This window comes from Tetrao urogallus (genome assembly GCF_951394365.1).
Source record: "Tetrao urogallus genome assembly, chromosome: 26".
Taxonomy (NCBI): domain Eukaryota; kingdom Metazoa; phylum Chordata; class Aves; order Galliformes; family Phasianidae; genus Tetrao; species Tetrao urogallus.
The window spans coordinates 4,086,932-4,102,030 of NC_136839.1; the positions used below are offsets into that span (position 1 = coordinate 4,086,932).

General features: G+C 53.2%; 1 protein-coding gene across 1 annotated transcript; it reads left to right on the top strand.

The window, feature by feature from the left end:
* Window positions 1-13,154: 13,154 nt before the first annotated feature.
* Window positions 13,155-14,339, top strand: GJC1 (gap junction protein gamma 1; the record flags this gene model as incomplete). The annotated part of the gene is made up of 1 exon (XM_079547027.1): window positions 13,155-14,339. The coding sequence occupies one exon, from the start codon at window positions 13,155-13,157 to the stop codon at window positions 14,337-14,339; it is 1,185 nt and encodes a 394-aa protein (XP_079403153.1).
* Between the last annotated feature and the right edge of the window lie 760 nt (window positions 14,340-15,099).

Sequence of the window (15,099 nt, forward strand, 5' to 3'; positions counted from 1 at the left end):
GGAAAAGGAGCAAGTCTGGATTTTAGCCTTTTTTTGTACATGTTTTTGGAACCCTGGTAAACATTGAATACAAACGTCCACCCGGAGCTCAGTCTGATCCTTTTGGCAGATGGGAGAGGGGACCGTGCCCTGGTCGCCCCCACCACAGCGCTGCTTTCTGTCTTTGTCACTGTGTCCCAGCCAGGACAAGTCATGCAGGCACTCCTGCGTTAACCTTTTCTTCCTTTCTTGCTAGGCTTTGGCCCACTGCTGTGTTTTCAGAGGCTCCAGAAGGCTCAGCCCCATTGCAGCAAGGGCTTTGTCCCTGGAGGGTGGGGGGGGACATCCATCGTCCTTCCAGCACAGCTCTGCCCCCAGATCTGTGCTCTAGGCCTGGGTGTCAGCTCTGGGGAGCTGTGCTGTTCCCTATGGGCAGACCCCCAAGTATCTCCCCTTCTCCCCACCCGCCCCATCTCTCTGCACACCCCAGTGGGTGCAGGACGGGGCAGCAGCGTGGGAAGCAGTCAGTTCTCACACAGGATGCTCCCAGTGGGATCGCAGCTGGAAAACACTGACCTGCAACAGCCGGCCCCACATGCGGGGTGGAAATTTTCCACGGATGCAGTCATTCCCTGGGAATGGGGAATGTGTGCGGGATGGGGGGGGCTGGAATTCCTCCCTGTCTGCCCGGCCATGGGGCGGTGCAGTGGTAAACTGAGGCACAGCAGCAGGGGGAGCTGGGAGCGGGGCTCTGTGCGTGGCCTGAGTTCAGCAGGGCTCGGCAGGGGGGCAGCAGGAACACGGGGCACACAGTAGGAGCAGTGGGGCCCCTCTGCAGTTGGAGGAGCAGCTGGGGTGGGGCCTCATGTTGGCCCCATTAGTGCAGCACTCACAGCCCCAGTGGGGTCCTGAACAATGGGGTGAGCCCCATCCCAATGTTTTCTGAAAACATCTCGATGCTCCTGACCCCCAACCTGTCCCCACATCTCTGTTTCCAGTGTCCATGTGCCCGTGTTCCTGTCTCCACGTCCCTGTTCTGATCCCATTCCCAGTGTCCCTGTCCCCATCCTGTCCCTGCCCTGTCCCCATGTCCTTGTCCTCACATCCCCGTCCTCATCCTATTCCCAGTGTCCCCCTCTCCCCTCCTATTCCCCCTGTTCCCATTCCAGTCCCCACGTCCCCCTATCCTCCATGTCCCTAAATCCCCACCCCATTCCCCTATTCCCATTCCCCATGTCCCCCTATCCCCATCCCATGTCCCCATTCCCATCCCATTCCTCATGTCCCAGTCCCCCTATCCCACTGTCCCCATTCCCAATGTTCCCATCCCATTCCACATATCCCCATTCCCTGTTCCATGTCCCCTGTCCCTCATGTCCCCCTATCCCCTCCCATTCCCCCTGTTCCCATCCCAGACCCCGTGTCCCCCTATCTCCCGTGTCCCCTATCCCCCGTGTCCCCCTATTCCCATCCCATTCCCCATGTCCCCACCCCACGTCCCCCGTGTCCCCATATCCCTCATGTCCCCTATCCCCACCCCATTCCCGATGTCCCCCTATTCCCTCCCATTCCCCCCGTTCCCACCCTATCCCCCATGTCCCCCTACCCCCACCCCGTGTCCCCTATCCCTCATGTCCCCGTTCCCTCGCCCCCCACCTCCATCACCCCGCAGCCCCGTAGCAGCACAACGCAGTCGGGTGGGTTTTGGGGGCGCTGTGCGCATGCGCCGCCCCGCGCCCCCCGCCCGAGCCGCGCTGAGGGCGGCGGCGGCCATGAGGGGCGAGGAGGGGGCCGCGGGGCCGCGGGGGGCGGCGCGGGGCCGGGGGTGACGAGGGGTCCCCGCCGCGCCAGCACCGCTCGCACCGTGCGGGGTTCCGAGCGGGGTTCCGTGCTCCCACGCGGCCCAAAGCCCGCCGTGGGGCCGCAGCCCGGCGCGGACCCCGCAGCCCCTGCGGGCGCTGAAGGCCGCGGTGCGGCGCGGTGTCACCGGCAGCGAGCGGAACGGCCGCGGTGCCCGCGTCAGGTGAGCGCCTGAGGTCCCGCGCCGGGCAGCCTCTGTGCGACGGCCGGGGTGCGGGGTGAAGGAAGCCATAGGAATTTATGGGGCAGCTGGGCTGCCAGACCAACGGTGGCCCCCACAGCCAGCTGTAGGATGTTAGGGGTTGGCTAACCGTAGCCAGCTATGGGACACCTGGGGTTGGTGACATCCCATATACAGCTATGGGACACCTGGGGTTGGTGACATCCCATATTCAGCTATGGGACACCTGGGGTTGGTGACATCCCATATTCAGCTATGGAACACCTGGGGTTGGTGACATCCCATATTCAGCTATAGGACATCTGGTGTTGGTGGACTCTCTGGGACATCTGGGGTACCAGACAAATGGAGGCCCCCCATAGCTAGCTATAGGACATTTGGGGTTGGTGGCCTCTCTGTAGCAAGCTATGGGACATCTGGGATTGGTGACACCACATACTCAGCTATGGGACATCTAGGGTTGGTGGAGTCTCCACATTTCACTCTGGAACATTTGGGGTTGGTGGGCTTTCCATAGCCCAGTTTGGGACTCCTGGGGTTGGTGGTACTCCATATTCAGCTCTGGGAGATAAATGATGGCCCCCTATAGCTAGCTATAGGACAGCTGGGGCTGGTGGTATCTCCAGATATGGGATGTCAGGGGTTGGTGGCATCCCATATTCAGCTCTGGGACATCTGGGGGTGCTGCCCTATAGCACAGCACTCTCTGCTCCGTGTGCTCCATCCCTCAGCAGCAATGGCTCCCTTAGGAACATTCCGGCCTCTGTGAGGCCTTTCACCATTGCTTTAGGATTTCACAACGGTGACATTTGCACATCTATTTTTAGGGCTATTTTTCATCCCTTTCTCTTTTCAGAGGAATCAATCCCGGCTCTTTCTGCCTGTTCAGCCCTGGCTTCCCAGGGAAGCGCTAATTTTTTTTTCCACTATCAAATTGATTGCAAAGAGGAGACAGTGGGCAGGGCTGTAATTAGGGCAGGCGCGTGCAGTATGGATTCTTGAGCAACAATTGGGTTCAGCAGCCGGGTGCCCCGTTTGTCTGAGCAGGGAAGCAATGTGAATTCAGCCATGGACGCTTCTTTCTAAGAACGCACGGAACGTGTGCTCGCTTTCCCAGGGGAGAAGCAAAGCGCTGCTCCGATGGACGGAGCGGGGAGCTCGGTACGTGCGCTGCTTCCATCTGCGAGCCGCCACGCTTGCTCTGTCGGAGCGCGTCTTCCCCTGCAGCGGGACGGCAGGAAGACGAGCGGTGCTGCAGCGCTGGGCCGGCACGAGGGGCAGCGCTGGTGTCCCCGCGGCGAGCGGAGCGGAGCTGGGGGCGTGCCGTGCGATGGTGGGCTGAACCCGGGCATCTTTTCTGCCTTTGACGGATGCGCGGCTGCTCCGTTCCTTTCTCGCCGCCCGGCAGCGTCGTGCAGGCCGGCCGGGAGCCGCTCAGCATGCCCGGCGCCCGGCGGGGCCGCAGGTAAGTGAGCCGAGCGGCGCTCGGTGCCTGCGCGTCCTCCGAGGGCAGCCGCCCTGCTGCTGTGCCTTTCTTTCTCGACCGACGTTTGGCCGTAGAGAGAGCGACGGATCGGGCCGGGCACGGGGAGCGTTGTGCTGTGCGCTGACAGCGGGTAGAGGCTTTTATGTTCAGTTCTTTTGCAGCCGTGCTGCGGGTTTGTTCCGGTTGCCGCCTCTCGTTGTCACCCTTTTGCTTTTCAGGCCGGCTCTTTCAAGTTCCAGTTCTGTTTAGATTACATCTGTACCCCATCCAAGTGACCGCCTTTGTGCTTCCAGGGCTGAAATTGTAAGTTCTGCTGTCACTGATGCCTCTGAGCAGCACACGGTGCTTCAGTGTTAAAAAGTGGAACGAAGCAGTTCTTTGTTCAGCACTGCTTCGTGGTTTAAGTTCTGTGTGTTGGTTTGAATCACCTTGCAGGTCTAAACGCATGTTTGTGGAGAAGGAATTGTCCCTTTCAGTTTGTTTTCTGGCTGGGTTTGGTTTGCACCACCTGTAGCCCTTGGTAGAGGAGTGTCTTTTTTGGCAGGAAATATCCGAACCGTCACAGGTGACCCAGGGCTGCACGGAGCTGGGAGCTGAGGGTGCTGGGCTCAGGGCTGCGGGTCGCCTGGGATGAGGAAAAGAGGCCAGGAGGGCTCAGAGCTCCACACTGAACCCAGTTTAAGAATTCAGGAAAGGATTTGGGCGCGCTTTGCTGCTTTTAATTTTAGAAAAGCTGCGTCTGCGAGGAATTGCCTGCAGGCTGAAGAGATGATTAATTTGGGAATTGTGCAGCACGGGTGAAATATTGAAAGGTCTCTTCTGATTTTACGTGGCTTTACATCTGGCAAGGACGGGGTTCAAGGGCAGAGCTCTGTAGCTGTGAGCCCGGAATGCAGCGGATGAAGTTGGCGCTGAATTTTTAACACACACTTGTTGGCTTGGGGACGTGCAGCAGTTCTGTAAGTGCAGAAACACCCCGACTCTCCTAAAACACCACTTTGTCCCATCCAGCCCAGGCCTGGGTTGGGATCCTGAGCGCTTTGCTGTCATTCAGGCAGCTGAGACCAATGAGGAACCGCTCCAGTGAAAAATACACGGGTGTTTCCTACTCTCTGCATTTCCCTTTCGTTCCCACTGCAACACTGCGGTTGACTGGGAGGTCTGGTGGGGGTTGTTAAACAATCCTCCCTTGTTAAGGGGTTTTGTGCTTGAATTAAACTGTGGTTTAAGATGAAAGTTGGTGGACGCTCGATGAATGGGGGCCATTCCTCCTGCCAGCATCGATGCCGTGGTCCCAAATCTTGGTAATAATCCCCTAAGGAGGGCATTGCCTACAAGAGCGTGGGGCTGTCGGTGGTGCTGCGAGGTGAATCGTTTGCCCGGGCTATAAATAAAAAGCTATATTTGGAAGAATAAAAAAAAAAACAACAAAAAACAGAGTCTTTATGGGCAAAATTGCACCGAGGGAAATGCGATGGAAAATTTGAGTCAGATGAGCTGATGTGTGAGGCATTTCCCTGTGGGGTCACTGGGCTGAAAAATGTTTTGTGTGCCTAAAGTTGAGCAGATGTGTGTGCTGAGCCCCCAGCCTGGCAGCCGCCGTCCTCGCCGTATCGCTGTGCTTCGTTTACGCACAGAGCTGCTGTGGTGCATTTTCTGGGGGTGTTTTGGGTCATCCCGGTACTCAGCACGTGCCTGCTGTCAGCAGGGCTGCTTTCAGGCTTTAAATTAGGCGTGTGCTCAGACGAGTCGCGGAGCTGGGATTGATGGCTTTGCACAGGAGTGAGGGATTTCTCCCAATTAGCTTTCTTAGATGAAAATCGCCGAGGTCTTCCAGCGCTGTGCCTAAATAAGGGCACGATACCAGCTTTCAGCTCTTACGGATATTAGTTCCACCTTTTTAGGTAGGCATTTGTTAGGAGGCAATTATGATTGCATGTGCTTGACCTTGTTTAAGATATTGCTGAGATACAGAGAGAGGACATCTGTTGTGGGTGATCAGCAGCTTTTGCTGTTCTTCCCAAGTGTAAACGCTGCAGAGGTGGATGGTGATTGTGGTTGATGATTTTCCTTTGTCGTGTTCCTCTCGGCCATTGATCTGCTTTGTCCGGGTGGTTTGATTTGCCGTGGAGGTGGCTGTGCACGCTGCTGCTTCTGCTGAGCTCCCAAAGCCCTTCCAAAAGGTGCAGCGTTGTTTCCACTTTGCTCTCCTGATTGAGCCGCACTGCTGAAGAAATGTGAAACGGGTCTTTATTTTGGTTTTAAACCCGAGGATGGCTGTGGTGCACTGCTGGAAGACGCAGCGTGTGCGGTGATGAGAAGTGCTTGTGGCATGAGGGGGTGTGGGCTCTGCCCAGGGGGCAGAGGCACTGAGCTCCTACAAAGATGGTTGGGCTCTAACAAAGGTGGTTGAGGTCCAATGAAGGTGGTTGAGCTCTAATGAAGGTGGTTGAGCTCTGATGAAGGTGGTTGAGCTCCAATGAAGGTGACTGAGCCCTAACGAAGGTGGTTGACCCCTAACGAAGGTGGTTGAGCTCTAATGAAGGTGGTTGAGCTCTAACGAAGGTGGTTGAGCTCCAGTGAAGGTGGCTGAGCTCTGATGAAGGTGGTTGAGCCCTAACGAAGGTGGTTGAGCTCTGATGAAGGTTGTTGAGCTCTAACGAAGGTGGTTGAGCTCCAGTGAAGGTGGCTGAGCTCTGATGAAGGTGGTTGAGCTCCACTGAAGGTGACTGAGCTCCAGTAATGACCATGGAGCTCCAACAGAAATTGTTGAGCTTCAGTGCAGGTCTTTGAGCTCCTACAAAGGTGGTTGAGCCCCAGCAGAGGTCTTTGAGCTCCAGTAATGACCATGGAGCTCCAACAGAGGTCATGGAGCTTCAACAAATTGCCCAGAATGGTGATTCCTTGTGCTCATAGAGGTTTTTCCCCCTTTCTTGAGGGTGTTTCTGACTCCTGGTGACCTGCTGAAGCCTGGCTGAGTGCTCAGCTGTCAGTCTGGGGACTTGGGCTTAGCATTCGGGTGGTGGTTGGCGTGCATTGGGCTGGCTCTGTGTGTGAGGGTGCTTTCAAATGGGGTTAAAAATAAAACAATCAGGTTCTTACATCTGAGAGATGTGCGCCTTGCTGGTGTGCTGCTCCTGGAAAGAGTAATGTGGTTTTCACACTAAACCTTTCTTAGGTGGTTAACAAATGGCTCAGTTTTAGTGAACGCAGACATTCTGCAGCTGACTTCCAAATAGTTGAGCTGTTTTCGGCAGGAGAGCTATCCTCCTACTGGAAACTGATTCCTGGGATGTTTAAAGGGGCTTTGAAGAGTTCAGAAGCAGCACCCACTCATCTTCCATGTGCTCATCTCTGGTCCCTGGCTCACTGGAAGTCTCCGCTTCCGTCGTGCTCCGCAGTTGGAATCCTTGACATAGGCTGTGCTGTGACCTCTCTGCTCTGCAGGAAATGACTCTTTACTCCCACTCTCTTGGTTATCACTCACCCAGTTGTTCCTCCCTTCGGGACAGTCCCTGTGCCAATATGGCCTTGTGGTTTCCTGGCAAGGAGCCTTTGAGAGACAGCAGCAAGTCTTGTAAAAGGCAGCAGTCTGCGCTGCTGCTGTGCGCTGGAAGTCCCCGTGCAGAATCCTGTCTGACTTTCTCCTGCAAAAAGTGCTGCCTGATGATTCTAGCCTATATTTTCATGCGGTTTCATTTGTCCTATATGAATGTTGGGTTTGGAGATGTAGAATTTGTAGGTTTGCTTTGGGACTGTTGTCTTGAGGAGTCCCTCGAGGAGTGGGGCTGTGCCTTTTTCTTGCTCTGTGAGTACAGAGATGGGGAAATGGCTTTGTTTTTCCATGTGCCACTGTTCTCTCTTCTAGCAGCACCGAGCAGTCAGCCTGTTGGTGGGGCTTTCTGGGTATTTCTTGAGGAGCCTCTGAAGCAGCAGAGTAGCAGTGGGGTGGGTGCAGGGATGCCTTGCTAAGGGAATCCTTGGGGTTGCCTTGTTCTGTGGTCAGCCCATGTTTTCCCAAGTGAATGAGCTGTGGTCCAGCATGCACTGCTTAGCATCCTTTGTGCTCAGAGTATTTTGGAAAGCAGAATTTTGTTTGCCTCTCCATGAGGACACGGTTGGGCCATCTGTGAGCTCCAGCTGAGAGAGGGGTGCAACGTGAGCAAGAGGTTCAGTGACTTAAAGAGGCTGTGTGAAGACATGCAGCCTTTCAGTACCTAAAGGGAGCCTAAAAACTGGAGGGGAGTCAACTCTTGGAAAGGGTAGATAACAGCAGGACAAGGGGAAATGGCTTTAAGTTGAGGGAGGGCAGATGGAGGTTGGATGTCAGGGGAAGTTCTTTGCTATGAGAGCGGTGAGGTGCTGGAACAGCTGCCCAGAGAGGCTGTGATGCCCCGTCCATCCCTGGAGGTGTTCAAGGCCGGGTTGGATGGGGCCCTGGGCAGCCTGGGCTGCCATGAAATGTGGAGGTTGGTGGCCCTGCGTGTGGCAGGGGGTTGGAGCTCCGTGATCCTTGAGGTCCCTCCCAACCCGGGCCATTCTGTGACTCTGTGTGATTCTGTGCCCGTACTCCTCAAGTACTGAAAGCCTGGAGATAAGAAACTGGGGGAAGGGGAAGTTTAGCATTGCTGCGTGTTCTATCAGTAGAAGTCAGCTTGCTTTTTCCCTTCTGCCATAATCCAGTGCTGGTGAATGAGGTGTTACCCACCCATCGTCTCTAGCTCAGCTCTGCGAGAGCCATCCGACTTACAGGAGCAGACAGCACTGCTCTCTTTGGGCTTCTCTCTTTTCTCCTGAAATGGACGTGAGAGTGATATCTGGGTCAGCTGCCTCCAGCGTGTCACTTTCTTTTGACACTCATGGCTGTGAGCGTGCCGGAGGAGCGCGGTGGGAAGCGCCGCAGTGGGATCAGGAGTCATTAAAGGGGTGCTGTGCTGATCTGCATCACTTCGGGGGGAATCTCCCTGATGGCTGCTCAGATGTGCTTTCCTCCTGATCTCAGCACTGTGTCCCGGGTCTCGGCGTGGGAGCCCCCATCCGTCCTCAGGGCTGCTTTCAGGTATGGGGACGTCAGTGGGACACCGTGCTGTGATGCGCGTCCTGAGCGTGCCTACTGGGCTGCCATCCAGCACAGGGTGGAAGGGGCACCATGCTGCTCTCCTGTATATTTCCAGACCCTGTAACACATCCCCACATCGTTGTGTTCATTCTTACAGGAAAAGTAGTTTTGCTGCTTGAGTCCCAGCCTCCTCTGTGTGGCACCGAGCGATGGGTTGGCACCCAGCGGGCACTGAAACACAGCAATCCTGCTTGAAGGTGTTGGAACAGGTTGTCTGGAGAGCTTGTGGATTCTCCTTCCTTGGAGGAAACCCAACTGGGCAGAGTCCTGCCGAGCTGCACTGGTTGGTAGCAGTGGGCTGGATCTGCCTGCCTGGCCCCTGCCAGACCTGTGGGTTTGATGGCTGCACTTGGTGGCTCCTCTCTGTCCCAAAAATGGAACAGTGGGGTATGTCTGTGTTTGTAGCCAGAGCTTGGGAGCTTGCCCTGGAACTCTGTCAGAGTTGTAGTATGAAATCAGGAGGTTGAATTTGTAGTGTCAACTGCCTGATGGCAAAACATTGTACATTTTGGGGGTAACGTGCATTGGTACAAGAAAAATTGGGGGCTGAGCATCTTTGTAAGTAAATTAGTTGAATGGGTGATTCTGTGTTGGTGTCTGCTCGATGCTGGGCTTGTGGGCACGCTCATCTCGGGAGCGTTGTGGAGAGTGGCTTTGTGTCCTGTGTTGCTCCATCACAAGGTGTCCAGGTGGGAGCAGCTGCTGGAGAGCACTCCTGGGTATTTGGAAGAGCAGAGCTGAGTGTTTCTGGTCGCAGAATCATTAAGGTTGGACAAGACCTGTAGGATCATCCTGTCCAACTGTAATCGTCTTGCAGAAACCCAATGGAATCCGTGTTGAGAGGAATAAGGGGAACTAAGAGCTTGATCAGAAATATTCTGTGGCCCTGAATCTGTACTGAAACTGTGCTCACTCAATGGGTTTGTCATTGGGGTTGGCAGCAGTGGTCATTTTGAGGATCTGCTGCTGATCTGTGGATGTCAGAAGGCAGTGCTGTTTGCTGGCAGTCCGAGAGCTGGGTGTTGGTCGCAGACCTTCATGTTTGGCTGTTTGTTCTTGTCGGACTTGAGGTTCAGATTCGATCTGATTGCACGAAGGCGTTGCCCTTTTCATCCCCTGCCCCGTTACTCTTTATTTCCAAGTCATGGAGAGGTGGATGGGCAGCTCACGTGGCAAGCTGCAGTCCCAGCTTTGGGTTATGCTGTGGCTCGTTGCCCCCAGGACCAGCTGTTCCATCTCACAGGCTGTCAGATAACACCCTGCCTTCTCGTGAAATCTGCTGACCAGCTTGTTTTCTCCATTATTACATTTCACATCATCGGAATGCCAGCATCACCTGGGGCTTGCTGCTGAACTTCCTTGTTATCTCGGGTCTGTAGGACCCCAGAACCCCACGAGACGGCACAGAGCCGACAGCTCACCTCCACCGCCCTGGAAATACCTCTTTCTGGAGCTCCCCGTTGCTGTAGGTGAAGTGAATGCCAGTTTGGCCAGCACAACACATCTCCCAGTTCCATTTGAGTTGTGTCACATCAGGGGAGCGATGCTAAAACTGTCACTTGGCTTTCCATGCTGGCATTACTGGGGGGCACTCGGAGGCTATCGGGGGTTCGGCTCTTATCTGCGAGCTCCAGCTCATCTCTGAGCTGAATGCTTGGTGGGTACACGCGTGTTGGCTTTCCAAAAGATGCGTGTTTGACATCTTTATTTTTTTGACAGCACAAGAATCTGATTATTTCTCCACCTCTCTTTAGCCTGCTGTTCTATTCTGCCCAGATCTGTGGTTCCATCATCCAAGGTGCTGTGCTGGTGATGGGTTTGGCCATCGCTTTCTTCCTTCTCGAGTAGTAAAAATCGAGTGAATGTAAATGAGATTTGAATGAATTATGCTAGTTATGCATTCATCCTAATTCAAATCCTATCTTAATTAGCCCGGGGGCCTAATTTGACTTTCACGCAGCATGAAACCACTTTGGATTATCACTGGAATTGCCATGCATTTATTCTGGACTTTTTTTTTCCGATCAGCGCGCATCTTTTTACACTGCTTAAAAACAAAGCAAAACTAATATATCATTAATAAATTAATCAGATTTAATTAGGGCGGCACAGGAGGGTATATTTTAAGGGGAAAAATGCTGTAAATCCATTCCCTGTACCGAGTGCTTCTGCGCCGAGCGTGGGGATGAGCTCATGACACAGACACAGAGTGCAGCTCTCTCTTGGATGCACTTTCTGCCACATCTTAAACGAGCTGAAATTGCTGACATTCTGCCTTTTTCAGATGTGTGTCAGCGTCCATCGGCTTCTCCTTCAAACGGTGGAAGATTATTGAGTTAAATATTGCCAGGCCGGCAGATCTGGGAAGCACTCGGTGGACGTGGGGTGAAGGCTGCTGCCGTGTGTCTGGTCCTGCAGCACATGGCAGAGCTGCTCTCTAGCTCAGAAACTGAAGGACACAACCATGTGAAATTCAGAATTCCGCGTATGACTTCCTTCTTTCCTTCTAATTAGATTGAGATGGACGTTTCCAGCGGGACAGCGGGTTAATGAGAGGTCGTTCCATTGAGTCCAAAGGTTTCCTTTCAGACAGAAGGTGCTGCTGGTGTGTTTTCCCATATTTGTATCCGCAGCTTTCCTCTGGACTGGGGCTAAATATAGAATAAGTGACGTTTTCTTGCCAGGGAGAAGCAGAGCTGCTCAGCAGCTTCAAATCTGAGCATTGAGAGCCTCCTAATCAACGCGCGCCGTTAACGCACAGCTGATAAGCCTTGCGCTGTGAAGGCTGTGGTTAATCTGAGTGTCAAGTCTGCGCTGTCAGTGTCTGTAGGTGAGCTGTGATCTCTCATTTGTGTAATCGCTGGCAGTCAGAACGGGAAACGATCTCCGTCCTGAAGAGAGTTCAGGGAGCGGTTCACAGCCCTGCCTGTTTTCCTGCTCCGTTTCTCCCCACGTTCCCCGCAGAAGTAAATGGAGCTCTGATCTCTTTCAGGCATCTTCCCCTTTCTTCAGATGGACTTGAGGCTGACGCGTTCGCTCTCTGACGTCCTGCCACTTCTGAAGGATGCACACACCGGCACGGCGTGCCGTCTTGCTAACGAGGAGGTGAGATCCCTTATGCATTAATTGCTTTTGCTGTATTGCAGAGGATTCTGACTCCTATTCACTGCAACCCAGTGACTGCTCTTACCCAATGACTCGTGCTTTTCCTGAAATACGTCCTTGCATTGAGCTTGGCCAAAGCATTTTGTTTCAATGGGCTCAGCCTCCAAAGCCGTGTATTTATCTGCATCAATTACACTCTGTTTCCATTTGTCAGTCTGCAGGCTTCTGTACCACATGTGGCATTTGTCAGGCCTGGATTGCTGGGTGCAGAGCTGTTTCTGGTCTTGGTGGAGCTCACTGTAACTGGGAGCAGTTGATCTTTGTTCTAATGTGGGAATTGTTTTCCAAGGTCTCTAGTGGCTGTTACGTGTGCTTTTTTGATGTTGTATCATGCTATTTTTTTTCTCATCATGTCATCAAGTAACGAATCAAATGACCCACCCAGTCCAGCCACGTGCTGTGCTGATGACTTTTCAGTATAACATTTAATTTCACACAAAAGGTAAATTTGCATCATTTCATTTGTTGATGATACGCTGATGGCATCGATGGTTGCACTGATGATGCATTGATGGTGCATTGGCTGTGTGGATGTTGTGCTGGTGATGCACCGATGCACTGGTTTTGTTATGCTGTATCAGTGCATTAATTGCATCACCTCAGACCTCAGCATGCTGCCTGTGAACACCGCTGTCATTGCATGGAACAACTTGAATAGCTGTAAGTTGTGGATTTGCAGGGCAGCACTGCTCAGCTCATGGTCTGTATTGGATTGTCCTGTCCTGAAGCAAAGTCAACAGCAGTTGCCTGCTCTCAGGTTTTGGCTGAGTGGCTCATTGCTACCTTAAGACAGCCGGCATTGCTCTGTAGGGTCCTTTCTTCCCTTTTTCAGGGCACTGAGGTATGCAGTGTAATTAAACTAGCAGTGCTTCTCTGTTGGCCGTGGGTGGTGGAGGCCAACATTGTTAGCTCAGATTTCAGCAGTGAAAACAAGTCCTGGTGTCAGCAGTGGGACGCAGCCAGCGGTGCCCATAAAATGTCACAGGAGCTGAGCTTCTGATCCACTGCGTTAAGGAGATTTCAATCCAAAGTGTAAACATTAGAAATGCAGAGCAGCCATGCCTTTCTCTTCTGCATGGAAGCCGCTTTGGAAGCAAGATTTGTTTGTGCAGTGGCAGAGAGCTGCTACTTTACTTCTTGACAGGGGACTTCCCAAAAGCCTGCGAAGGAGACGTAGGTCTTCAGACAAGTCCTGGCAGCTGGAGCTTCCCGATAGCAGGTGATGCCACAGAAGAGTTCTGCGTTGGTGGTCAGATTTGAGCCTTTCTCTCCTGATTGCATGTTTGCAGCGTGCGGCCTTGAGCTCATCAACTCAACTCTTTTGGGGGTTTTGTCTGTTTTCTAGGTAAAATAATTTGACCACCATGAGTTGGAGCTTTCTGACCCGTCTCTTAGAGGAGATCCACAACCACTCCACCTTCGTTGGCAAAATCTGGCTGTCGGTGCTGATCGTGTTTCGGATCGTCCTGACCGCCGTGGGAGGCGAATCCATTTATTATGATGAGCAAAGCAAGTTTGTGTGCAACACGGAGCAGCCCGGCTGCGAGAACGTCTGTTACGACGCTTTTGCTCCTCTTTCTCACGTGAGATTTTGGGTGTTCCAGATCATCCTCGTCGCCACTCCGTCCGTCATGTATTTGGGCTACGCCATCCACAAGATCGCCCGCATGGTGGAGCACAGTGACGTCGACAGAAGGTTCAGAAGCAAAAGCTTTTCGACGCGCTGGAAACAGCACCGAGGCTTGGAGGAGGCCGAGGACGACCACGAGGAGGACCCGATGATGTACCCAGAAATAGAGCTGGAAAGCGAACGGGAGAACAAGGAGCAGCAGCCCCCCGCCAAAGCCAAGCACGACGGGCGGCGGCGGATCCGCGAGGACGGGCTGATGAGGATCTACGTGCTGCAGCTGCTGGTGAGGGCGACGTTCGAGGTCGGCTTTCTGGTCGGTCAGTACCTCCTGTATGGCTTCGAGGTCAGCCCCGTGTTCGTGTGCAGCAGGAAGCCCTGCCCCCATAAGATAGATTGCTTCATTTCAAGGCCGACCGAAAAGACCATCTTCCTGCTCATAATGTACGGGGTGAGCTGCATGTGTTTGCTGTTGAACGTGTGGGAGATGCTGCACTTGGGGTTTGGCACCATCCGGGACACGTTGAACAGCAAGAGGAAAGAGCTGGAGGACTCTGGGACCTACAACTACCCCTTCACCTGGAACACACCCTCTGCTCCCCCCGGCTACAACATCGCCGTCAAACCCGACCAAATGCAGTACACCGAGCTGTCCAACGCCAAGATGGCCTACAGGCAGAACAAAGCCAACATCGCCCAGGAGCAGCAGTACGGCAGCAACGAGGAGAACATCCCTGCCGACCTGGAAAACCTGCAGAGGGAAATCAAAGTGGCTCAGGAACGCCTGGACATGGCCATCCAGGCGTACAACAACCAAAACAACCCCAGCAGCAGCTCCAGAGAGAAGAAGTCCAAAGCAGGCTCCAACAAAAGCAGCGCCAGCAGCAAATCGGGGGACGGGAAGAACTCTGTCTGGATTTGACCTTGGCTGAGTTTATATGTTGTCTTTTTCTCACAACCAGCAACCCGTTGAGTAATGGCTTCCATTAAGTAAATATTTGGTTCTGCTTATTTTCAGGGATGCTGTTGGCTAGCGATTCCAGCTCTAAGAAAGTGTTTATATGCGCACTGTAGGACTGTACAACTTTATTCTTCTGCCTTCCAAGCCAGGAGACAAATAGGTATATTTAAATCATTCTCATTGAAGGGTTTACGCTGTATGTACAGTATTATCGTACATTTATTATGCACAATTTTTGTATTTGTACACTGGATCTCTGAAGTTACCCTTTTTTATACGAAAGGAGAAAACTGTAGGTAGCTGTCAGCATTTTGCTCCTTTTATTACTGTGGTTCGTCGTCGTTTTCTGTTTGTTTTCAGTGTCAGAACTTTCTATGCTGCATTTGAGAAGTGCCTTGAACACACAGCACCAGGGAGCCAGATCTGCTCCCTTAGAGCAGGGGGGGGGTCGGAAACGTCTGCTGATGGTGCTCCTGACTGTACCTTCTATAAAAATGATGTGCTACCTACAAATGGAAGTGTCACGCTGTGGCTGTTACGTGCTACGTTTCTTCATCCCGTGGAAAATGACTTGTAATTCCACATATTTGCATATTTAAGAGGTTTCTGAGGTCTCTCGTTACGTAACACCCTGCTCCAAACGTCCCATAGCTGCCTATATGGGGGCCACCACCTGCCTGTCTCACCCAGATGTCCCTGTGTCCCTTGTCCCCTGGGGTCA